Source organism: Oncorhynchus clarkii, chromosome 8, assembly GCF_045791955.1.
Source record: "Oncorhynchus clarkii lewisi isolate Uvic-CL-2024 chromosome 8, UVic_Ocla_1.0, whole genome shotgun sequence".
NCBI classification, from domain to species: Eukaryota; Metazoa; Chordata; class Actinopteri; order Salmoniformes; family Salmonidae; genus Oncorhynchus; species Oncorhynchus clarkii.
In genome coordinates, this window is record NC_092154.1 from 11,552,758 (window position 1) to 11,580,414 (window position 27,657).

General features: G+C 41.5%; 1 protein-coding gene across 1 annotated transcript; it reads left to right on the plus strand.

Moving 5' to 3' along the window:
- Positions 1 to 26,298, plus strand: LOC139415509 (neuroglobin-like). The gene is made up of 5 exons (XM_071163615.1): positions 1 to 325; positions 13,002 to 13,109; positions 16,622 to 16,742; positions 17,151 to 17,231; positions 23,510 to 26,298. The coding sequence occupies exons 1-5, from the start codon at positions 165 to 167 to the stop codon at positions 23,630 to 23,632; spliced, it is 594 nt and encodes a 197-aa protein (XP_071019716.1). The 5' UTR covers positions 1 to 164; the 3' UTR covers positions 23,633 to 26,298.
- Positions 26,299 to 27,657: the final 1,359 nt, after the last annotated feature.

Below are 27,657 nucleotides of genomic sequence, written 5' to 3' on the forward strand. Positions count from 1 at the left end.
ATAGTGGACTCAATCCATGATCAAAGGACCCTCCACGCGCAAAACATGTACTTTCTGTAAAATGTGAGGTTTCACGACTTAGTGTGATCATTTGAAAATGTTCCTACTTATTTGAATGCAATTTCACGCGATTGTCATTGTTTAGTTTTTTTTTGTTGCCGGAGATGGGGTGCGCAATATCAGGCTTGGTACCAAAACAAGTCGGGGACGTGATTGACGATGTTCCCATTGTGCATCTAACTGACGAGCACAAGGAGATAATCAAAGAGACGTGGAAAGTCATCCAAGAGAACATCGCGAAAGTTGGCATTATTATGTTTGTTGGGTGAGTACATTTTAACTGTAGCCTACGGGCGAAATTGGTTTCCATAGGTTTTAAGAAATTGCACTAAATCGAATGTCAAACATTGATTCGATTAATTCAAGTCATGAAATCTAACCCTCTTCTACTAGGTAATTGAACTGTTTTGTCATGATTATGAGTGGACACAGCAAAGGTGTCACTTCACTGGTGATTGTATAGAACGTATAGTCTTGTCAAAATTAAATCAAGTGATTGTATATGATCTTATACAATGGGAATACAACGCCCTCCACAAACGTTTGTGTTTTGGTCACGTTTTCCATGTTAGAAGCCTATGACCTATATTTATATAACCTACATAATGTTCAACCATAGCCCTGTCTAATGAAATAAATGGATAGAGAAATAGTCTTGCATGTCCACACAACCTTTAAACGAACACAAAACTATTGACAGTGGAACTCTGTTTAAGGTATCCTTCTTAAATTAAGCCAAACAGAGTTGCCTACAATTCAAACGTTATCCTCCGGAAGAGGCAGAATATATATTACAGCAAATATATGGCTAATAACTCCAATGTACTGATAGAGGATAAACCAATTTTGTTGCAGAGAATGTGTAAGGAAGGTAGCATCTTTATGAATGACATTGTAAACAACTACCGTAAAATGTTACACAAGCAATTAATCAAGGTGTATGGAGAAGTATGCCAATACAAAATTACAACCAACTCATCTCACCTCTGCCACAAGAATGGAAGAGGCAATTACTTACAAGAGAAAGAAATTAACTAGTTTGTCTGCCACCAATAACACATTTTAAATGGCTTACAATGACCAATATTGCCTAAATCCTAAAATGTATCATGTTCACTAACGTTAAAAGGTTTGACAACTAGGCCTACAGTCTTAGAAAAAAGGGTTCCAAATAGAACAAATAGTCCCCGTAGTAGAACCCTTTTTGGTTCCAGGTAGAACCAAAAAGGGTTCCAAAACGGTTCTTCGGCCGTCTCCATAGTAGAACCCTTTTTGGTTCCAGGTAGAACCATTTTCAGTTTCATGTAGAACCCTCTGTGGAAAAAGTTCTATATAGAACCCAAAATAGTTCTACCTGAAACCAAAAGTGTTTTTACCCGGAACCATAAAGGGTTATTCAAATTGTTCTCCTATGGTGACAGCTGAAGAACCCTTTTAGGTTCTAGATATAATTTATTTTTCTTAGAGTGTATGCCGCATAAAGAGATAGTTGGGAACAGATTTTTTTATGTCCCAATAACAAGGCATGATTGGCATCGGGGTTATAAACTGATATGTAAGACAACAATTGATCCTTTCATTTCTTTTCAATTTAAACTAGAATATTAAATTCTTGCTACAAAAATAATGCTCAGTATATGGGGCATTGTACAGTCAGACCGGTGCAGACTGCCACGAGGAAACAGAATCAGTACTGTTCATCAATGGCTTGGTTTTGGAGTCAGGTCCAGGAGTGGTTGTTATGTAAACACACACACACATGATAATACGCACTATACCCACATGATAACATACACACTATACACACACGTAAACATGGATTTTGTGTTGTAGATATGTGGTAGTATGGGCCTTAGGGCACACAGTGTAGTGTGTTGTGAATTCTGTAATGAATGTATTGTTATGCTTTTTTAAAATGATAACTGCCTTAATTTAGTATTTTGTTAAATTGTATTGTATTGTTGTTTTAATAAAAATATATAATTACTCTACATTGCCAAAAGTAAGTGGATACCCCCTCAAATTAGTGGATTTGGCTATTTCAGCCACACCCGTTGCTGACAGAAGTCTAAAATCGAGCACACAGCCATGCAATCTCCATAGACAAACATTGGCAGTAGAATGGCACAAACTGAAGAGCTCAGTTACTTTCAACGTGGCACTGTCATAGGATGCCATCTTTCCAACAAGTCAGTTCGTAAAATGTCTGCCCTGCTAGAGCTGCCCCGGTCAACTGTAAGTGCTGTTATTGTGAAGTGAAATGTCTAGGAGCAACAACAACTCTGCCGCGAAGTGGTAGGCCACACAAGCTCACAGAACGGGACCGCCGAGTCCTGAAGCGCGTACAAATCTTCTGTCCTCGGTTGCAACACTCACTACCGAGTTCCAAAGAACTGTTCAACGCAAGCTTCAGGAAATTGGTTTCCATGGCCGAGCAGCCGCACACAAGCCTAAGATCACCATGCTCAAAGCCAAGCGTCGGCTGGAGTGGTGTAAAGCTTGCCACAATTGGACTCTGTAGCAGTGGAAATGTGTTCTCTATAGTGATGAATCATGCATCACCATCTGGCAGTCTGACGGATGAATCTGGGTTTGGCGGATGCCAGGAAAACGCTACCAGCCCCAATGCATAGTGCCAACTGGTAGAGGAGGAATAGTGGTCTGGGCCTGTTTTTCATGGTTCAGGCTCCTTAGTTGCAGTGAAGAAAAATCTTATCGTTACAGCATATCAATGACATTCTAGACGATTCTGTGCTTCCAACTTTGTGTCAACAGTTTGGGGAAGGACCTTTCCTGTTTCAGCATGACAATGCCCCTGTGCACAAAGTGAGGTTCATAAAGAAATTGTTTGTCGAGATCAGTGTGGAAGAACTTGACTAGCCTGCTCAACCCCATTGAATACATTTGGGACGAATTGAAACGGCGACTGCAAGCCAGGCCAAATCACCCAACATCAGTGCCCGACCTCACTAATACTCTTGTGGCTGAATGGAAGCAAGTCCCCACAGCAATGTTCCAACATCTAGTGGAAAGCCTTTCCAAAAGAGTGGAGGCTGTTATAGCAGCAAAGTGGGGACCAACTCCATATTAATGCCCATGATTTTGGAATGAGATGGTCAACAAGCAGTTGTCCACATACTTTTGGTCATGTAGTGTAGATTAACAAATATATATTTTAGCTGTCACTGAGGACATTTGAAAATAGAACTTGAAGGCAACATACAATTAAATTTTTACTATGCTCCACTGCCCAGCCCCTGTCAAAATTGACCATGGTTATTGACTTTTGGCCTGGGGTCAAAGGTGATATTCAGATGGTGCTAGTGTCTTGTTGTCAAAAAAATCACTGTCTAACTGGTGGCATCCCATTGAATTATGGATTGAATGTCATGATGCATGGAAAACATTCATTTATCGTGCTCAAATAAGAACATGCTTATGTCCTACAGAAGGTGGGGTAACATTCCATATAAATGTAGGTGTTAGCTTAATTTAAAACAAAATCAGATGTTATTTGTGACATGCACTGAATACAACAGGTGTAGATCTTACAGTGAAATGCTTAAAGCACATTTTTTTTATGTGTCCTTTACCTCTCTACCAACACCTATGTTTCCCCTATGTTAAAATACACACAGTAGTTGCCTGTTTACAATAGCTCAGGGTATGCAAATATTATCTTCAGTTATGATGGAATAAATGCAAAAATATATTGTTTATTGCAGGAGCCAAGCATCAAAATACATTCTAATCAAATAATTGGTGGCTACCTTCTGAGTTTTCCTGGGCCCATATTTATAAAGCTACTCAGGGTAGACTGATGATCTAGGATCCATTAGAACATTTTGATCATAATGAATAAGATCACATGGACAGCAGTGACCTGATCCTGGATCAGCACTCCTTATCTGAGATACATTATGGTTTATAAAAGTTTTGATAATCAAGTGCATTTTTTTGGTTTACTGGTTTGATATTTATACAGATAAATCTCCCTTCCTTTAATCGAAATTAAACAAGTACATTTAAAATCTATATACCTTCATGTTCACAAACAGAATATTCTCATTCATATTGTCCGGTTCAAAATATTTGAATTGTCCAACATCACAATGCAAATCTCGACTGTATTACACTGTCACGTTGTCAGTGGCATCCAACCTATCATTTAAACCATGATCTCTGTCTTCATAATACAACCAATTTCAAACCTCAAACCGAAATCTACCTCCCTCCCTACTGAAGTACCACTAAAAATAGAACTAACCCACTCCCCCTCTTTAAAAAAAACAACAACATTGATATGCAAATCTTCACTCCCTTTTCTCTACCTTTCAGCATTTACCATAGGTCTGTCTGTATCCCAAATGGCACCCTATTCTTTATAAAGTGCTCTGGACAAAAGTAGTGCACTATGTCTGGACGAGGGTGCCAGTCAATCAATGCAAAAAAGGGACAGGGAACGCAATCAATAAACTTCTTCTGAGGCCCATTTAAATCCCAAACACGAAGGCTGTGCTGATAAGGCTTTAACAGGCTATTTATCAGTGGCCCTCGCCATATCAGTTAGGCCTTTACTGGGCTCTGTCTGTGGACCGAGCTGTCAGCTGTGGCATGGGGCCTGCCACCACTGCCCGTTTTGGCACCAGTGTGATGTACCTATAGGTAAGTGTCATGCTATACATCCACACATTGGGGGTTGTGGTATTTGTGTATACTGGATTCTATAGAGGGGTAGAGGTGTACTGCAGAACGTTGAGAATTGTATTTTTTATGAGGCAAGAGATTGCAGCTTGAAAGATTGGTTGGTTGGTGGGTTGCCGGCTGACAACACGCGGCAATAAAGATGGTCATTTCGGCTACTGTCTTGAGATGTGGTACATTGGACAATATTATGAGTGAGAGGGCGAAGTGGAAAAAAATGGCTTTGGCTTTTTTGAGAAATCCCATTTCTCAATTTTTGAAAAGTACTGATATCCATTGATGTCAGACAGTATAGGTGATGCATTGAAGATTCAAAATGACTTACCGTTCTAGTCTTAGATATAATAGGAATCAAATTTAGCAACTCAAAGTGAGACTCCCAGTGTGGTTTTAAGTCAAATCTTCACTGGGACACCAAAACAGGTGTGAATAAAAAAAAACACTGTTCATCCAGAAAATCTCAAGTGATTCAATAAATTGAAACTAGTTCAGTGGAGTTTGCCCTCTCTTCCTCTCTCCCTGTAGTGCTGTACGAAAACAGATGCAAAAACGCGTCACGTGTGACGTCGCTGGATACAGACCTCGCTCTTCTTCGTTGCCAGTGAATTTATAACCGAACGTAGCAGTCAGAAGACAAACTCCTGAGCGGAGTTCCCACATCCGGTTTTCAGCTGAAAAATAGCTAAAGTTTAAAATGCTGTATCTCTGAAATCCGGAACGTTCTTGTTGGCAACTATCATTATTTTATGTAGCCGAATGCCGCAGTCGTGGAGATGGGTAATAACTGAGCATGGGCCCTCTCGGGGGAATCCCTGCTACGTAGAAATGGCACATTCTTCCCTTATTCACAGATGTAACTCTTTTTCAGCGGAGATGTGAAGACAGCGTTACCCATTAGTTATACAAAGTAAATAACAACCTACAAACCATGTCTGACGACCAAATACTCGCGAGTGATGAAGATGAAGAAAACTACTGGAGGGGCTCCGAAGTTATCGTCGAACCGTATTTATTTGAGCCTGAGTATTCAGACCAAGAATTGAGGCAAATTGAGGCCGCTCTAGGCTTTCAAAGCCGCAGCAGCAGCTGGACCACAGCCCCAACCCATCCCCAGGATCAACACAGAATGGTGGTGCAGCTGTGGCAGATGCACTCCAATGCCGACAGATGAATGTTTGTGCTGCAGAGAATTCGAATGCGTTACTACAATTCTTACAGAAATGGAGCAACATAGTGATGAGGAGCAGTTTGTTTGGTTTTACAAGCACAGGGGATTTTTCTGCCCACATAAACTCTGGTGTCCTGAAGAAAAAAAAAAACTGTATTCCATAAACTAATTAGAGATGCAACTCTGGGGAAAAATGGACAGTTATCCAATGAGGAACACCTTCCTAACATTGAGTTGCACCCCCTTTTGCCCTCAGAACAGCTTCAATTCATCAGGGCGTGAACTCTACAAGGTGTCCTTTGGGTGGAGGACCATTCTTGACATACACAGGAAACTGTTGAGTGTGAAAAACCCAGAAGCGTTGCAGTTCTTGACAGACTCAAACCGGTGCGCCATTCAAAGGCACTTCAATCTCTTGTATTGCCCATTCACCCTCTGAATGGCACACATACAGTACACAATCTCACAGGAGGTTGCTGACAGGAGAACAGCTATTAATCATTACCGGAACAGAGCAGATGGAATGGCATCAAACACCTGGAAACCACGTATTTAATGTATTTGATACCATTCCACTGATTCCGCTCCAGCCATTACCACGAGCCCGTCCTCCCCAATTAAGGTGCCACCAACCTTCTGTGCAATCCATGTCTCAATCATCTCAAGGCTTAAAAAACATTATTTAACCTGTTCTTTAACCTTTTTAACCTGTCCTATTCTGCAATGTATGGTGACACAATGTCTATTGTCTCCTCAACCCCTCTGTTATAAATAGATAAGGCACATACGCTAGCTTGTAGATCACCTATATGTCTACAAGAACACCTCGAACTTCAAGGATCAGGCTAAGCTTGCTTTGTCGCTTTCTCTTCTCAAACACGCGCCTTTGTTTTGGCACTGCGCCAGATCCAGGCCATGGAAATACAGTAGTAACAGCTGTATCTTCACATCCATCGCTTTTCTGTCCCCATCATTTCAGATGATCTCGTTCCTATGCATCGTCACTGAAGTGCTTGCTACACACACACAGGCGATGTAAGTTTGGCTGCAGGACTATTTACATCATATCTACCACTTTGAATTGCAACTAACCATCTATCTTATGCATCTCTCCATATGTTTTATTGGAAAACAGTGAAATGTGGTACCCTATTTCCTGCAGCCAGGGACCGATACCAGCTTGCTCTTACTGCCTTCTCTTTTGCCACTTTGCGTAACTAACTTTACCTGCGATATTTCTAACTCTTATCAACTTTCACACCAGCTCCTTCTCCCCACCCCCCAAAAAGTAATATGTGAAGCCAATCAAAGATGGGTAACCAAAAGTAACATGGGCTATATGTGAAAGTCAAAGTTTCACTTAAGTCTTCCATTTCAATCAATGCATGACAAAGTGAAAACTGGATATGACACTTTCTCTCAAGCTGAAAAGTGAACAATTGCAAAGTTGAGCTGTATTGTGTTAAGCCAAAAGCGGGCAAAAGAGAGGTGTTAGCCTGGATATCTGCTGAGGCCAGAGTTAACAGAGAGGCAGTGGTAGGAAATATTGAGTACTTGCAAAGGGTTTGCAAAAATAGAAAAAGGCGGGGTTACTGGGTAATTGAGTTCCGACGTACACATCGGGGCCTGTGTGATGCTGATCAAACAGAAGTGATGTAACAAACTCTTTGACAGTGCTGCAAACATAGAAAGAGGTCCTCAGAAATACCACGACGTAGATACAGAGTGTATGAGGGGATCAGTTAGAGCAAGGCACTAAGCTTCCTCACTCATTCATGACAAGCCAAGTTCCTCGCTACATCTATTGTCATTATATCACCAAAGACGAATGCCAACCTTAATGTAATCAACGGTTACGCTGCCTGACAAAAACTGCTGGCTGGGAAGAAAACATGAACAGAAGATCAATACACTTGAATAAATAGGTCAGTGGAAAAAGGTGTAAAATAGGAACTTGAAACAATCTGTTTTTACCCTAACCTGATCTTCTGCCATCATCATGAGACAAACCTCTGGATGAGTCACCTAGGTTGCGTTCCAAATGGTGACCTATTACCTATAGGGACCAGAGCCCCATTTGTCAAAAGTAGTGCACTACGTAGGGAATAGAGTGCCATTTGTTACGCATCCATAGAATCTTGTAACCAAACAAATGTGACTCGTGCTTGGTGTGAAGGACGTGCTTGGTCTGAAGGGCGTGCTTGAGTTCATTAGTAGAGGAAAGGTGGTGGTAAGCCCACCATGGCCTTTACAGCTTCAGCCCTCACAGCGCAGCACAGCAGGGCTTCTCTATAATGAGAGAAGATTTACCCAAGGGCCTTTTCTTCAGCACAATCAGGCCTATTCTAGTTTAAGGGTTATGGAAAGATTGTGTAGGGTCAAGTTCATGCTGAGCAATGTCAGTCAGAAGCTCCAATAATAGTAAACTGTGAGGGCTTTTTTTTTTTTTAAAGAGGGTGTCATTTTGGCCCATTTGGTGTTTCAAACAACATTGTGTAGGATCACACAAAAAAAAGAAAAACGTGTTTAATATTATATGTAGAATATAAAGACCATGAATTGCCATATGAAATACATTTTAACTAGACTGAGGGCCAGTCTTGGACCAGGCTACATTTGAATTTGAACTACACTAAAAAAGTGCAGGTTAATAATGAGGTTTGGACGTTTCCTCCCAAAACCATCGACAAGTGTACCCAACCCCATAACCCAATTTAAATTGATGTGATTAATCAATGTTATAGGGGGGAGGGTTACTTTGACACTCTTGTATGACTCGTCCCTGTGCCCAAGAACACTAAGGTAACCTGCCTAAATGACTACCGAACCGTAGCACTCACGTCTGTAGCCATGAAGTGCTTTGAAAGGCTGGTCATGGCTCACATCAACACCATTATCCCAGAAACCCTAGACCCACTCCAATTTGCATACCGCCCCAACATATCAACAGATCTCCATTGCACTCAACTCTGCCTTTCCCACCTGGACAAAAGGAACACCTATGTGAGAATGCTAGTCATTGACTATAGCTCAGCGTTCAACACCATAGTGCCCTCAAAGCTGATCACTAAGCTAAGGACTCTGGGACTAAACACCTCCCTCTGCATCTGGATCCTGGACTTCCTGATGGGCCGCCCCCAGGTGGTAAGGGTAGGTAACAACACATCCGCCACACTGATCCTCAGCACAGGGCCCCTCAGGGGTGCGTGTTCAGTCCCCTCCTGTACTCCTTGTTCACTGATGACTGTATGGCCAGGCACGACTCCAACAACATCATCAAGTTTGTCGACAAGACTGCTAGGCCTGATCACCGACAACGATGCGACAGCCCATAGGGAGGAGGACAACAACCTCTCCCTCAACGTGATCAAGACAAAGGAGATGATTGTGGACGGCAGAAAAAAGAGGGCCGAGCACGCCCCCATTCTCATCGACAGGGCTGTAGTGGAACAGGTTGAGAGCTTCATGTTCCTAGGTGTCCACATCACCAACAAACTATCATGGTCCCAACACACTAAGACAGTCGTGAAGAGGGCACGACATAGCCTATTCCCCGTCAGGAGATTGAAAAGATTCGGCCTGGGTCCTCAGACCCTCAAAAGGTTCTACAGCTGCACCATTGAGAGCATCACTGCATGGAATGGCGACTGCTCGGCCTCCGACCTCAAGGCACTACAGAGGGCAGTGCAAAAGGCCCAGTACATCACTGGGGCAAATTTTCCTGCTATTCAGGACCTCTATACCAGGCGGTGTCAGAGGAAGGCCCTAAAAATGGTCAAAGACTCCAGCCAAGCGGTACAGGAGCACCAAGTCTAGATCCAAGAGGCTTCTAAACAGCTTTTACCCCAAAGCCATAAGACTCCTGAACAGCTAATCAAAGGGCTACCCAGACCCCTCTATTACGCTGCTGCTACTCTGTTTATTATCTATGCATAGTCACTTAAACTTTACGGAAATGTACATATTGCCTCGACTAACCGGTGCCCCTGCACATTGACTCTGTACTGGTACTCCATGTATAAAGCCTCCACATTGACTCTGTACTGGTACCCCATGTATATAGCCTCCACATTGACTCTGTACTGGTACCCCATGTATATAGCCTCAACATTGACTCTGTACTGGTACCCCATGTATATAGCCTCCACATTGACTCTGTACCGGTACCCCCTGTATATAGCCTCCACATTGACTCTGTACCGGTACCCCATGTATATAGCCTCAACATTGACTCTGGACTGGTACCCCATGTATATAGCCTCCACATTGACTCTGTACCGGTACCCCCTGTATATAGCCTCCACATTGACTCTGTACTGGTACCCCCTGTATATAGCCTCCACATTGACTCTGTACCGGTACCCCCTGTATATAGCCTCCACATTGACTCTGTACCGGTACCCCATGTATAAAGCCTCCACATTGACTCTGTACCGGTATCCCCTGTATATAGCCTCCACATTGACTCTGTACCGGTACCACCTGTATATAGCCTCCACATTGACTCTGTACCGGTACCCCCTGTATATAGCCTCCACATTGACTCTGTACCGGTACCCCCTGTATATAGCCTCCACATTGACTCTGTACTGGTACCCCCTGTATATAGCCTCCACATTGACTCTGTACCGGTACCCCCTGTATATAGCCTCCACATTGACTCTGTACCAGTACCCCCTGTATATAACCTCCACATTGACTCTGTACCGGTACCCCCTGTATATAGCCTCCACATTGACTCTGTACTGGTACCCCATGTATATAGCCTCCACATTGACTCTGTACCGGTACCCCCTGTATATAGCCTCCACATTGACTCTGTACCGGTACCCCCTGTATATAACCTCCACATTGACTCTGTACCGGTACCCCCTGTATATAACCTCCACATTGACTCTGTACCGGTACCCCCTGTATATAGCCTCAACATTGACTCTGTACTGGTACCCCCTGTATATAGCCTCCACATTGACTCTGTACTGGTACCCCCTGTATATAGCCTCAACATTGACTCTGTACTGGTACCCCCTGTATATAGCCTCCACATTGACTCTGTACTGGTACCCCCTGTATATAGCCTCAACATTGACTCTGTACCGGTACCCCCTGTATATAGCCTCCACATTGACTCTGTACTGGTACCCCCTGTATATAGCCTCAACATTGACTCTGTACTGGTACCCCCTGTATATAGCCTCCACATTGACTCTGTACTGGTACCCCCTGTATATAGCCTCAACATTGACTCTCTACTGGTACCCCCTGTATATAGCCTCCACATTGACTCTGTACCGGTACCCCCTGTATATAGCCTCCACATTGACTCTGTACTGGTACCCCCTGTATATAGCCTCCACATTGACTCTGTACCGGTACCCCCTGTATATAGCCTCCACATTGACTCTGTACCGGTACCCCCTGTATATAACCTCCACATTGACTCTGTACCGGTACCCCCTGTATATAGCCTCCACATTGACTCTGTACTGGTACCCCCTGTATATAGCCTCGCTATTGTTACTTTACTGCTGCTGTTTAATTATTTGTCACTTTTATTTGACATTTTTTACTTAACACATTTTTCTTAAAACTCCTTAAATAATTGTTGGTTAAGGGCTTGTAAGTAAGCATTTGGCACTAGCCTTTAAGGCAGAGTTGCAAAGAAAAAGCCATATCTCAGACTGGCCAATAAAAATAAAAGATTATGATGGGCAAAAGAACACAGACACTGGACAGAGGAACTCTGCCTAGAAGGCTAGCATCCCGGAGTCGCCTCTACTGTTGACGCTGAGACTGGTGTTTTGTGGGTACTATTTAATGAAGCTGCCAGTTGAAAACTAGACACTCTAATGTACTTGTCTTCTTGCTCAGTTGTGCACCGGGGCCTCCCACTCCTCTTTCTATTCTGGTTAGAGCCAGTTTGCGCTGTTCTGTGAAGGGAGTAGTACACAGTGTTGTACGAGATCTTCAGTTTCTTGGCAACTTCTCGCATAGAGTAGCCTTAATTTCTCAGAACAAGAATAGGCTAATGAGTTTTAGAAGAAAGTTATTTGTTTCTGGAGATTTTGAGCCTGTAATCGAACCCACAAATGCTGATGCTCCAGATGCTCAACTGGTCTAAAGAAGGCCAGTTTTATTGCTTCTTTAATCAGAACAACAGTTTTCAGCTGTGCTAACATAATTGCAAAAGGGTTTACTATTGATTAATTAGCCTTTTAAAATGATAAACTTGGATTAGCTAACACAACGTGCCATTGGAACACAGGAGTGATGGTTGCTGATAATGGGCCTCTGTGCGCCTATGTAAATATTCCATTAAAATAATCACCCCATTCCAGCTACAATAGTCATTGTTACAGAACAATATATATATACTTCTATATATACACACACACACAGTATATTTTTATTATTCACTATTAGAAGAGGTTAACCACTTGATAAAACACAAATTAACCCCATACAACATAGATTAGCCCCATGATAAAACATAGATTAGCCCCATGATAAAACATAGATTAACCCCATGATAAAACATAGATTAACCCCATGATAAAACATAGATTAACCCTATGATAAAACATAGATTAACCCCATGATAAAACATAGATTAACCCCATGATAAAACATAGATTAGCCCCATGATAAAACATTGATTAGCCCCATGATAAAACATAGATTAACCCCATGATAAAACATAGATTAGCCCCATGATAAAACATAGATTAACCCCATGATAAAACATAGATTAACCCCATGATAAAACATAGATTAGCCCCATGATAAAACATAGATTAGCCCCATGATAAAACAGATTAACCCCATGATAAAACATAGATTAACCCCATGATAAAACATAGATTAGCCCATGATAAAACATAGATTAACCCCATGATAAAACATAGATTGGACATCGCTTCCAAAGCGCAGTTGTGCATTTGAAACCCATAAAGAACCAAATCTGTATTTTCTCCACTGTGTTTTAATAGCCTACAGAGCAATGTTTGTGAATCTATTAAATCGCGACCTCGAGTGTGCTCACAAGTAGTGTCCGTTGTCATGGTAACAGGTTGTTTGAGACCCATCCAGAATGCAAAGACGTTTTCTTCCTGTTCCGAGACGTGGAAGACCTGGAGAGGTTGCGGAACAACAAGGAGCTACAAACTCACGGCCTACGGTCAGTGACACCCTTCGCCTCCTCCCTCAACCTCCTCCTATCTCCTTTCTCCCTCCTGCCATTCTACCTCCTCCTCTCACCCTCTCATCATCACCCACTTGTCAGCTCCCAGATAAGCTCTGAGCACATCCAGAGACGCCAGTGTAGAAGCTGTGAGGACGGTGGGCCCCTTATTTCTTATTGTCTTGGTACATTGACAACACAGCCAACTAGATTTAGAGATGGGGTGAGTTGCACCAAGAGATTTTTTTTTTTTTTGTAGAGTAAATTAATAAGGTTGGGTCTAGGAAGCACAGCTGTTTGTTTGTTTATTGTGTATTGGGATCCCCATTAGCTTTTGCAGAGGCAGCAGCTATTCCTTCTGGGGTCCACGAACAACACAAAACATGACAAGCAACAATCACTGATAGACAAGGACAGTCACACACATTTATAATACAACGATGTACGAACAAAAAATTATACAAACAATAAAACTACAAAAATGATGTGTGTGTTAGTGCGTCTGTGTGTGCGTGTTTGTTTGTGTGGTTAGAAGCTGGTTAGAATATGAGATAGCACTCCACAGACCACATGCACAGAATACCTTACTGCATTCACGTTGATAGCCAAGTTTACAATGTAGTATAACTAGTATAATCTCATGCAGCTTCGAGTGTCGTCATCGTCAAACAAATTGGTAAAATGGCACTGACAGATGACGCCTCGAGCTCATACAAAACATTGCAGGTTTCTACTTTTTCTAGCGTTTTTCCTCAAATTGTATTACTTGTTTCGTGTAATACTTCATAAACCCAGGCAGAACAATTGGAATATCAATCCCCACCGCTCCCCCCTCTGAGATGTTCACTGTACCGTGTAATTACAGCACACCTGCAACCCTGTACATGTGACTATTAAACTTTTAATCTAAATCTAATTTAATATGCCTGTTCTTGAGGTGAACGTGAGTGGACTGATATCACTTATCTTGTACATGCTGCAGCCCTGGCAAAAAGGAGACATTTAACCCAGTGTCTGTTGTCTACGTTCATTCACAGCGACCCACAACACACCTCGCCTTCTAAAGCTCATGGCGCTGACATTACGCGAGGCATTAAATGGTTGCCAATGCTAACGCTGGAGCTAATTAAGCCACAGTGAGGGTTGTGGCTATTAATTCAGCAACAGGTTGCCTCGGAATGTGACTTTACTAGAGGTTGACCGATTAATCAGAATGGCCGATTAATTAGGGCCGATTTCAAGTTTTCATAACAAACGGTAATCAGCATTTTTGGACACCGATTACATTGCACTCCAGGAGGAGACTGCGTGGCAGTCTGACTACCTGTTATGTGAGTGCAGCAAGGAGCCACGGTAAGATGCTAGCTAGCATTAAACGTATCTTATAAAAAACAATCAATCTTAACATAATCACTAGTTAACTACACATGGTTGATGATGTTAGTTTATCTAGCTTGTCCTGCATTGCATATAATCGATGCGGTGCCTGTTAATTTATCATTGAATCAAATCAAATCAAATGTATTTATATAGCCCTTCGTACATCAGCTGATATCTCAAAGTGCTGTACAGAAACCCAGCCTAAAACCCCAAACAGCAAGCAATGCAGGTGTAGAAGCACGGTGGCTAGGAAAAACTCCCTAGAAAGGCCAAAACCTAGGAAGAAACCTAGAGAGAGAACCAGGCTATGTGGGGTGGCCAGTCCTCTTCTGGCTGTGATGGGTGGAGAATTATAACAGAACATGGCCAAGATGTTCAAATGTTCCTAAATGACCAGCATGGTCAAATAATAATAATCACAGGCAGAACAGTTGAAACTGGAACAGCAGCATGGCCAGGTGGACTGGGGACAGCAAGGAGTCGTCATGTCAGGTAGTCCTGAGGCATGGTCCTCAGGAATCATAGCCTACTTTGCCAAATGGGTGATTTAACAAGCGCATTTGTGAAAAAAGCACTGTCGTTGCACCAATGTATACCTAACCATAAACATCAACGCCTTTCTTAAAATCAATACACAAGTATATATTTTTAAACCTGCATATTTAGTTAAAATAAATCCAGGTTATCAGGCAATATTAAACTGGGGAAATTGTGCCACTTCTCTTGCGTTCATTGCACGCAGAGTCAGGGTAAATGCAACAGTTTGGGCTGCCTGGCTCGTTGCGAACTAATTTGCCAGAATTTTACGTAATTATGACATAACATTGAAGGTTGTGCAATGTAACAGGAATATTTAGACTTATGGATGTCACCCGTTAGATAAAATACGGAACGGTTCTGTATTTCACTGAAAGAATAAACGTTTGGTTTTCGAAATGATAGTTTCCTGATTTGACCATATTAATGACCTAAGGAAGCTATACTGTTACACTGGCAATACTAAAATGCCTATAAGAACATCCAATAGTCAAAGGTATATGAAATACAGATGGTATAGAGAGAAATAGACCTATAATTCCTATAATAACTGCAACCTAAAACTTCTTACCTGGGAATATTGAAAACTCATGTTAAAAGGAACCAGCAGCTTTCATATGTTCTGAGCAAGGAACTTAAACGTTAGCTTTTTTACATGGCACATATTGCATTTTTACTTTCTTCTCCAACACTTTGTTTTTGCATTATTTAAACCAAATTGAACATGTTTTATTGTTTATTTGAGGCTAAATTGATTTTATTGATGTATTATATTAAGTTAAACTAAGTGTTCATTCAGTATTGTTGTAATTGTCATTATTACAAATAAATAAACAAACAAAAAATTGTCCGATTAATTGGTATCAGCTTTTTTTGGTCCTCCAATAATCGATATCCGAGTTGAAAAGTCATAATCGGTCGACCTCTAGACTAAACACACACGGATGAAAGCTATGTTTGCTACCTCCAGCGTCAACTTCAGTTGCTTCTTAGTATGACATGTTTTTAAAGGCTCTCTGGTCTCTTTCTTTGACTGAGGTAGAAAATCTCTTCTTTTCTTGACTGTCTATTCTAAAGTACTCAGACTATGACTTGGTGGCATGGATACTGAAGAGTTCCTTGAGATCTTCTGATGATGAAATATTTCTGATAGCTCGGTTAATTGAAGCATGGTGCTGGCATGGGGAGGGGAGGGAGGGGAGGGGAGGGAGGGGAGGGGGGGGGGGGGGGCATGTAATTAGCTACATTCAAGTCTTTATCTTACAACCTAGACATGTGTACTGTGTATTTACCTATTTAGTTGTAACTGCTGGAGAGCATGGTGCATCTAACCTGACCAGCATTATCATGAGGTACACTTGGTGCCTTCAGGAACACAAACACATGAGTGTCTGCGCTAGTCAATCAGTTGCTAATGCCATAAAACTAAACAGATGTCTCATTCTCCCTTCCATAAATTTCCCTTTAGCTAACAACACAGAAGCTTGCTACTTTGCATTGACCGATGTCACAGTTCGACTGTGTTAGTGTCTGTCTTTCTACATCTGATCCTGTCTACCTCTGACAATGGCGTTTTGTTCCATGTCTTGAAGGATAATGCACTTCATTGAGAAAAGCGTGGCCAGACTTAATCAGATGGAACGACTGGACCAACTGATCCTAGATCTGGGCAAAAGCCACTATCGTTACAACTCCCCTCCGAAGTACTACATGGTAGGTGTTCAGTCTGTCCTACTCTGTAGGTTTTCTGGCTAATGTAATCTTGTCCACGTGATCTTGTTCCTTTATGATCTTAAAGGCAAAACTAATCCTAGATCAGCACTCAAAATGTTCCATGACTAGGAAATACGGTTCCAGTACTACCTTTGCTTAACAACAGAACGTGGACTTTCACAGAACAATCATCACCACAGGACTAGGGATGTGTGGAGATTTTCTTGGAATCCATCCAGCTTTAATCTTCTCTGTCTAGATAATAACTGCATGATAACGTAATGGAAAATCTGGCTTGCTATTTTGCTGGATGTTGGATCATCAGATAATTCTGAGTCTATTGCTCTCTGTTTATCAAACATTTATGACCTTCCAGGGCCCTAATTATGTCCTTTGGGTTTATTCCAGTACGTGGGGGCAGAGTTTATTCGAGCCGTCCAGCCAATCCTGAAGGACAACTGGACCTCAGAAGTGGAGGAGGCTTGGAAGGTAAACAGTTGATGGGAACATTCCCATCCTAGCTAACAACCATGGTGTGACGATGACCATGAGCCTTTATCTATGTGGAGAAGCTATTTAACGGTTAAAACACTACTTTATAAGGCCTTAAAAGGTCCATCTGGGATTGGCAGTTTTGGACTTTTAAATTAAATACAGTTTATTTAGCCATTGATTCTTGAAAAAATATAACATATTCATGCCTCATAGGCTTAGTTCAACTGTCGTACCCCATCAGAACCCAAAATATAAGCTTGCTTTACTCAATTTGTAAACAATGTAATTGTGAAGACTATAGCTTTAAAATGGGTTTCAACCGTAGAGATCCTATTAAATGACATGTAATTAATTGTTTAAAACTATAATTTTGATTGCATGGATCGTCTGTCCTTGTATACATAGCTAATTTCTTCTGCTCTATCTCTCAGCCGTTTACCCAACAAAGTAGCAGGGCGTCGGCTTTGTGGTTGTTTGAGTGCCAGATTGCCCTTTTAAAAATATGAAATATTACACAATTCTTTTCTAACTATTTGTACTGGATTGTGGGTAATTCAGTAATGTTGCAACAATGGTTATTGACATGTGCGTAGTTGTAGATTATAGTGGTAAATATACCCTCCCCATTTCGGCCTGTTTGCTTCCATTTGGTTTCTAGTGAATACACACCAGTATCGGGGCGGCAGGGTAGCCTAGTGGTTAGAGCGTTGGACTAGTAACCGGAAGGTTGCAAGTTCAAATCCCCAGGTACAAGGTATCTGACAAGGTACAAGGTATCTGTCGTTCTGCCGCTGAACAGGCACTGTTCCTAGGCCGTCATTGAAGAATTTGTTCTTAACTGACTTGCCTAGTTAAATAAAGGTAAAATAAATGTACAAAATACACCAGTAGAGGCTGCTCAGGGGAGGACGGCTCGTAATAATGACTGGCATGGAGCAAATGGAATGGCATCAAACACATACAAACCATTCTGCCGCTCCAACCATTACCACGAGCCCGTCTTTCCCATTTAAGGTGCCACTAACCTCCTGTGGAACCTGCTTTTCAGCACATCTGTAGGAAAAGACTCAAAGCAATCTGTTCAATACACCCAGAAAACATTTCAAACTGGTTGATTGCTGAATACATGTGCCATTCGCCCACTGTCCTACAGTGTTAAGTATATACTCTGAAGAGCTGTGGTGCTTGTTGAAAGTGCAATAGTATCATTTAATGCTGCAATGTGTAACTTTTTGGACAACTCGACCAAATTCACATAGAATGTGAGTTATATGCCAGTCTCATTGAAAGAAAGTCTAAGAAGTGGTATGTGTTCTATGTGTTCTATTTCTATGCTTCCCATTCTTACATTTTGTTTTTGCATCTTTTACTTTCAATTTCGTACACCAGCTTCAAACAGCTGAAAATACAATATTTTGGGGTTATTGAAAAGAACGGTTTAGACGGTTCAATGATTCTTTACACCATTTTTGTTTTGTTACATAAACTGAAATTAGGGGACTTTACGAATTATTGCTACCAGGAAATGGTGGAGTTTCTGCATATTGTACTTTCAAATAGCACAGGAAAGACATACAGTATGACAGTGACCTCTAGTGGATTGACTACATAAATTGTAGGCAATGTGAATTGTGAATGACAGTTTAATATTTTTCTAAAAATCTACACATTTTCCTTCCGAGAAAATTGCAAGAAATGACCAGGCATCCCAGTATTCCTGTTCAAACCGGAAGTGCTATTTAAAAGCATATAATACCAGTGAAAAAAATCAGGCATGATTATACGGGGCTCCCAAGCGGCACAGTGGTCTAAGGCACTGCATCTCAGTGCTAGTGGTGTCACTACATTCCCTGGTTCGATTCTAGGCTGTATCACAACCTGCTGTGATTGCAAGTCCCATAGGGCGGCGCACAATTGGCCCAGCGTCGTCCGGGTTAGGGTTTGGCTGGGGTAGGCTGTTATCGTAAATAAGAATTAGTTCTTAACTGAATTGTCTAGTTAAATAACAAAATATCACTGTAAGTGGATAAATATACACATTAATGTAATGGTTTCTTGTTGAAATTGTTGTAAGTTCTCTCCATCTCACCACACTATTTCGTTGATGTAGCCTACTTTAATGTATGGCCTATGAAGCACTGTTGGCCAACTGGTGAAATATTATGAGGTTATTACAGTCAAGTGAAAATTTGATTAGTTTTAGCCTAGCAGAGATTCAGCACCGTGGACAGTGCTGGGGTTGATCAATTGCCCTTGAATCTAAACCCGCTGTGCGCTCGCTTTTGTTAGTGTAACATCATGAAACAATGTTGCAAATCCAGCTAGTTTGGAGTTTTGAACTTAGCCGTGGGATGTAGGGGTGCTGAGGGTGCTGCCGAACCCCCTGAATAATTACAATAAAAAATAAACAAATGTTCTCACAAAAGCAGTGCACTGTTCCTGTATTAGCGGACCGATATAGCCGTCTGTAGCGCAAACTAAACAAATTATCTGCTGAATCCCCCTCTCTCCACTTACCTCACTATGTTGGGGGTGTAGGCCTGCATGTCAGAACAATCCTACACTTCCTCGAACCACCGGAACATGTTATTGTTGTCGCTTGTAGATTTTGCATTCTGCCTCGGTGGCATTTCTTTTAGTGAAGCTTTGCCACACAGCAGAAGTGTAGAGGAATGAGCTTTGATGATTAGCAGATCAGAGACGGCTGTAGTAGAGAAGCCACATTTCAACATGACATATAAGTTAACAGCTTCATTTCATGTCACACATTTCACAACACATAGAAATAATTCATTATAATTTACCGGTTTCTCTCAATTATTTATCTCAGGAAACAGGTTTCTCCGTAGCCCGGTTCCCGTTATTAAACCCTGATGTGAATATGGTTGTAGGACCACAGTTATCTACTTTAGCTATCTCCTTTTCTCCATATCCATTTACCAACCGCAACTCACTATGAGAAAAAATGTTTCACCACTTAGTCTCACAGGCATACAATGTCACCTCTGTAAGCTATTTACCAGATGTAACACACTAATAGCATAAATGTACACCACTGTGGTCGTGTCTACACGCTTACATGCGACTTCTGCTATCAGAATACAAAGATCGCATTGAAAAGACGGGTCTAGATGCACAAAAGTCGCTTTGTGGACTGTTTGTGTTCAGATCAAGCTGACCACTTCAGGAGGTGGTCAGGGATGCATTGTGTGTGAATTTATTATTTGACCCTGCTGGTCATCTATGAACATTTTGAACATCTTGAAGATCGATCTGGCTTTAATGGCCATGTACTCTTATAAATCTCCACCAGGCAGAAGAGGACTGGCCACCACTCAGAGCCTGGTTCCTCTCTAGGTTTCTTCCTAGGTTCCTGCCTTTCTAGGGAGTTTTTCCTAGCCACCGTGCTTCTACACCTGCATTGCTTGCTTGCAGTGGGCAGCGTCATCAGCACTCCTCGCACAAGTCTCCTAAAAACTTATTTTTTTGGGACTGAACAGCACATTTTCATTATAACATTGAAGGAAATATGTTCCTAGTGTGTGAGGAACATGTTTGCTGGCCTCATAAAAATGTTTTTTTTTTTATGAGGCCATAAAAATGTTTTTTTTGATTGGCTAGAGTAAGGCTAAACCGTTTGCAATCTCTTTAGCGTTCGTTGAAAGCTTGCTGGCTAGCTACAGAGGTTAGCTTTGCTAGTTAGCTACAGTATTTAGCTACTGCCATAAGTTGCTGTTGTGTTACTATCATATTTGGCCTATTCCACCATTTGTAGAATGCATTCTGGCATTTGAATATAGAGTGGGGATAAAGAATCACACTGTGGACTCGGTAGTAACATCTAAATGTCCGTGTAGATGCATGATGCGTTCGGAATACCATGATCAGAACTCTATGATCAGAATACTATGATCAGAATACTATGATCAGAATACCATGATCAGAACTCTATGATCAGAATACTAAAGCTGTATGAACTGTCAAGTCTAGACACAGCCTTGGATCAGGAAAGGTCCTATCACAAAACACCTGGGCCTGAATAGCTTTAGGCTAGGGAATGATGGATGAAATTATACAAGATGGGCATCTTCAGACATAGACCATGCATCCACATGATGCTTCTGGAATTTCAATTAGCACTTGAGACTGAATCTTGTACTGTACTTGCTCTTGTCTCAACCAATGAAATAGAGACAGAAATACACCATTTAGCAACACAATTACACTGAACAAAAATCTAAACTCAACAGGTAAAGTGTTGGTCCCATGTTTCATGAGCTGAAATAAAATATCCCAGAAATGATCCATATGCACAAAAAGCTTATTTCTCTCAAATGTTGTTCACAAATTTGTTTACATCCCTGTTAGTGAGCATTTCTCCTTTGCAAAGATAATCCATCCACCTGACAGGTGTGACATATCAAGAAGCTGATTAAGCAGCATGGTCATTACACAGGTGCACCTTGTGCTGGGAACAATAAAAGGATATTTTAAAATGTGCAGTTTTGTCACACAACACAATGCCACAGATGGCTCAAGTTGAGGAAGTGTGCAATTGGCATTCTGACTGCAGGAATGTCCACCAGTGCTGTTCCCAGAGAATTATAATGTTAATTTCTCTACCATAAGCCACGTCATTTTAGAGAATTTGACAGTACGTCCAACCGGCCTCAAAACTGCTGACCAAGTGTAACCACGCCAGCCGAGGACCTCCACATCCAGGATCGTCTGAGACCAGCCACTCGGACAGCTGATGAAACTGTGGGTTTGCACAATTGAAGAATTTCTGCACAAACTGTCAGAACCTGTCTCAGGGAAGCTCATCTGTCAGCTCATCATCCTCACCAGGGTCTTGACCTGACTACAGTTCGGCGTCGTAACCGACTTCAATGGGAAAATTCTCACCTTCGATGACCACTGGCACGTTGGAGAAGTGTGCTCTTCACGGATGAATCCCGTTTTCAACTGTACCAGGCAGATGGCAGACGTGTATGGCGTCGTGTGGGCGAGCGGTTTGCTGATGTTAACGTTGTGAACAGAGTGCCCCATGGTGGTGGTGGGATTATGGTATGGGCAGGCATAAACTACGGATAACAAACACAATTGCATTTTATCGATGGCAATTTCATATACCGCAATGAGATCTGAGGCCCATTTTCGTGCCATTCATCCGCCGCCATCGCCTCATGTTTCAGCATGATAATGCACGGCCTCATGTCGCAAGGATCTGTACATAATTCCTGGGAGGTGAAAATGTTCCAGTTCTTCCATGGCCTACATACTCACCAGACATGTCACCGATTGAGCATGTTTGGGATGCTCTGGATCGACGTAGACGACAGTGTGTCTAGCAACTTTACATTTCCATTGAAGAGGAGTGGGACAACACTCCACAATCAACAGCCTGATCAACTCAATGCGAAGGAGATGTGTCACGCTGCATGTAGCAAATGGTGGTCACACCAGATACTGACTGGTTTTCTGATCCACGCCCCTACCTTTTTTAAAGATACTGTATCTGTGACCAACAGATGCACATCTGTATTCCCAGTCATGTGAAATCCATAGATGAGAGCCTAATGAATTTATTTCAATTGGCTGATTTTTGAATTTGTTTGAAATTGTTGGATGTTGTGTTCAGTGTATACTGTAATATCTTGAATAGGCTGAGCCCAGGCTTTTATCTCCAGGATGTTTAAGGCCCTTGCCCTTGCATTTTTTTCATAGTTGCAGGCCTTGTCAGCTTGGCATTTAGCTATAAGGGCACATTTGTAATCCAGCAGAGTTGTGCTGAAAACATGTTGCCAGTATGATGTTTTATTTTTCTGTGTTGTTATTCACTAAGTAAAAGCTTTTTTGTCTCCATTAACAAGAGCACCAGGAACATCCAGGGAAAAACTGAAAGCCCTGAGCATATTCAATGTTGTGCTGTGTTAATGGGACAACAGAGTTCCGTTTTTGACTAAAATTCATTCGGACATCTCAAAAGGACTGCCATGTATACTGTATACCAGTGGTTCCCAACCTTTTTCGGTTACTGTGCCACCAACTGATTTTTGCTCTGCCCAGAGTACACCTGAAGTAACCCCTCATGTGCATTTTATCAGTAAGCCTATGGTCTCATGAGTCTTCTCATGTACCCCCTGTGGATAGGACAAGTACCCCCAGGGTGCTAGTACCCCTGGTTGGGAACCATTGCTGTATTTACCCTACAATAGAGCAGTAGATGTCTATTCCATGTCTTATGTGTTGACCTTCATGTTGTCCCACAGACGTTGTTCCTGTACATCACCAGTATCATGAAGCAAGGCTATGTGGAAGAGGAGAAGAACCAGAGGAACACCATGGCCAACACCAGGAGAGAGAGACCAGAGAAGAGGCTCAATGTCATCTAGGAGCAGCCTACTCTCCAGTCAACTTGTACAGTGCATTCGGGAAGTATTCAGACCTCTGGCCTTTTTCCACATTGTGTTTCGTTACAATGGATTAAATAAATAAAAACATATCATCAATCTGCAAACAATACCCCATAAGGACAAGGCAGAAACCGGTTTAGAACTTTGAAAATGTATTTAGTAAAACAGAAATACCTTTACATAAGTATTCAGACCCTTTGCTATGAGACTCGAAATTGAGCTCGGGTGCATCCTGTTTCCAATGATCATCCTTGAGATGCTTCTACAAATTGAAGTCCAACTGTGGTAAATTCAATTGATTGGACATGATTTGGAAAGACACACACCTGTCTATATAAGTTCCCACAGTTGACAGTGCATGTCAGAGCAAAAACCATGCCATGAGGTCGAAGGAATTGTCCGTTGAGCTCCGAGACAGGACTGTCCTTAGGCACAGATCTGGGGAAGGGTACCAAAAAAGCTTTAAAGGTCCCCAAGAACACAGTAGGCTCCATCATTCTTTAATGGAAGAAGTTTGGAACCACCAGGACTCTTTGTAGAGATGACTGCCCGGCCAAACTGAGCAATCGGGGGAGAAGGGCCTTAGTCTGGGAGGTGACCAAGAAACCCGATGGTCACTCTGACAGAGCTCCAGAGTTCCTCTGTGGAGATGGGAGAACCTTCCAGAAGGACAACCATCTCTGCAGCACTCCACCAATCAGGCCTTTATGGTAGAGTGGCCAGACAGAAGCCACTCCTCAGTAAAAGGCACATGACAGCCTGCCGGATTTTGCGAAACGGCACCTAAAGGACTCTCAGACAAGAAACAAGATTCTCTGGTCTGACGAAACCAAGATAGAACTCTTTAGCCTGAATGCGAAGCGTCACGTTTGGAGGAAACCAGGCACGATCCCAACTGTGAAGCATGGTGGTGACAGCATCATGCTGTGGTTATTTTTTCAGTGGTAGAGACTGGATGACTAGCCAGGATCGAGGGAAAGATGAACGGAGCAAAGTACAGAGAGATCCTTGATGAAAACCTGCTCCAGAGCGCTCAGGACCTCAGATTGGGGCGAAGGTTCACCTTCCAACAGGACAACAACCTTAAGCACACACAATCGAACATCTGTGGAGACCTGAAAATAGCTGTGCAACAATGTTCCCCATCCAACCTGACACAGCTTTAGAGGATCTGCAGAGAAGAATGGGAGAAACTCCCCAAATACAGCTGTGCCAAGCTTGTAATGTCATAACCAAGAACAAGGGTGTAATTGCTGCCAAATGTGCTTCAACAAAGTACTGAGTAAAGGGTCTGAATACTTATGTAAATGTTTTAGTTTTTTATTTTTAATAAATTTGCTAAACATTCTATGGGCTATTGTGTATAGATTGATGAGGGTTGAAAAAACAATTGAATCCATTTGAAAACAAAGCTGTAAAGTAACAAAATGTGGAAAAAGTCAAGGGGTCTGAATACTTTCCGAATGCACTGTATATGGATTCATTAAGACTCAAGTAAAGCATAGGCCAACACTACCAGGGTCGTATTCATTAGGGCATCCAATAGAAAATGTTTTGAAATGTTTCGCAATGAAAAATTAAAATGAGTGTTTCCTATTGGACAAGTCCCAGGAAATCCCTGCATATTTCAGTCCGTTTTCTTCAATTTTCTGCCTAATGATTATTACCCAGATGTCTGCTAGATTAGTCGTTCAAGACAACTGGGAATGAATAAAAAACAAGCTCAGACTGGGAAAATTTGTGACGTCAGTGATCTTCAGGTTGGAGAAGTCAGAGCTCAGGGATGATAATTCCGATTGGATGCGTTGGGTGTCTGAGAGATTATAGCCTCTAATTATTTAACCATGAATGTGCACTTTTCAAAATATATCTCCAGTCAACGTTGTTGCTAGCACGTGCACCCAAAATATAGTGTACCCTCTGGGTTAACTTGGTTTGAGTTTATGAAAACAGGTTTAATACGACTACTAGTGTCATCCCAGATGAGGAATAAGACACTATTTCGGAGCACGTGTAATGTTTGCCAAAGTACAAAGTAATTACACACGCACTCTACACACACACATACACATGGATTTTGTATTGTAGATATGTGATAGTAGAGTAGTGGCATGAGGGCACCCACTTAATGTGTTGTGAAAAGTGTTATGAAATGTAAAAGTCATGTCATATTTGTAATTGTATAGAACTGCCTTAATGTTGCTGCACCCCAGGAAGAGAATGGGATCCTTAATCAATACAAATGACTAGTTGTTACACAGGAGTTAGCTAGTTAAAATGAGGTGTATCTTGAGGAGTAATTGCTTGTAATTAATGTTTACTTACACAGTACATTAATCGTTCTGACAACCTTGCCATCATTTTTTACGTTTCTGGAAGTGCCATCCAAGTCAGACAATTAACACACTTGTGCACCATAGAGTACATTATTTTCTTTAGAACTATAGAGGAGGAGAAGTAAAAGTAGTAAACTACTTAAGTAGTACTTAAAGATTTGTGTAATTTCAGCCAGTAGTTTTGAAAGTGGAGCTCATGAGCCAAAAAGTGGTTCCCGTTATTTGTGTACCACGTCATCAAATTGTGCCCTACGTCATCAATGTCGTATGATATGTTACGTCCTGCAAAAAATAAATAATAAATAATAATAATAATTGTGTTTGTGCAATTAGTATGATAAGTCATAAATCCAATTTGCGCTATACTGTATGTTATACATTTGTTGTGCTTAAGATCCTGTAGTGCATTTTTAAGTCCCCGGTACTAAGTTTACACCACTGCCGATAGCATCCAAACACCATGTTGCAGCCTGCATAAACATGATATGCGTTAGCCAACTGAGAACCGATCTCCTCATTGACACAACTCTGCTTACATCGCCAGGTAGTAAGTTAACTGTGACAAAGGTTGGGATCCCTTGTGCATGCGCTGGGTGTCTGAGTGATTATAGCCTGTGTTTAAAAGTCTCTCATTAATTAGCCATGAATGTGCACTGTTCAAAATATATCACCAGTCAACGTTGTTGCTAGCGCTTGCCCCCAAAATAAAGTGTATCATCTGGGTTAACATGATTGAGTTTACGAAAAGAGATCTAATATGAGTGTAATTCCAGATGAGAAATAGGACACTATTTCAAAGCATAGTACATGGAATGTTTGCTTAAGTACAATGTCATTTCTAGCTGTTACACAGGAGTTAGCTAGTTAAAATGAATTATATCTTGAGAAGTAATTACCTGTAATTAATGTGCACATATACATTACATGTAAATGCTTATAAACAGTCGATGAGTTTCTACTTTATTCAACTTTAATGCAACATGTAAAAAAAAAAATTCTTACATTTGTTACAAAATATGGATTTTTATTGTAAGATTAATGTGATTAATTAGATTAAACAAAGATATAAGTAAAATAACTATTCTAGTGGTGACTGAAATCTGTAGCCTTTAGAATGGTGAGTAGCCTAGATAGCTCATTTAGAAAAACGGGATTGTCTTGTAACAATGGAAATCAACAACTCTGTCTTCATATGTGTCTTTCTTGTAAGCATTTTCCCATCCTTTCACTTCTGTATTTCATCACTAGGTGGAGACATTGACCACTGCACATCACACCCTGAGTACTAACCTGTATGGTCTAACACTGTATCTCCACCAGCTGAAGAGTTTGATCTGAAATTGTCTTCCCCATGCCCTATATGAACTTGTCCATTCCCTTTGGATTATTCTGAAGAAGGCCGAAACGTCAATCTTTTAAACTTGTCTAAGAAAACGAAAAAGAAAAAAAGATGATGAGCGAGCGTTGCGCCTTTTCCAGTCCAATGATGTCTAGACATTTTTAGATTGCACCTCTACTCATGTTGGTTGGTTGAGCACCTTCATCTTCTGTACCATGGAAAACAACAGATGAGAAATGATGTGGAATGTGTTGAAGTGCCAGATAGAGGCTGAAGTGTGAGGTTGGGGCGGGATGCGGGCTTGCCACATGTTTCAGCGAACTTCAATG

Coding starts and splice junctions, on each gene's coding strand:
- LOC139415509 (XM_071163615.1), top strand. CDS start 165: ATGGGGTGCGCAATATCAGGCTTGGTACCAAAACAAGTCGGGGACGTG. Junction 326..13,001: donor GGCATTATTATGTTTGTTGG/GTGAGTACATTT, acceptor TCATGGTAACAG/GTTGTTTGAGACCCATCCAG. Junction 16,743..17,150: donor CCCCTCCGAAGTACTACATG/GTAGGTGTTCAG, acceptor GGTTTATTCCAG/TACGTGGGGGCAGAGTTTAT.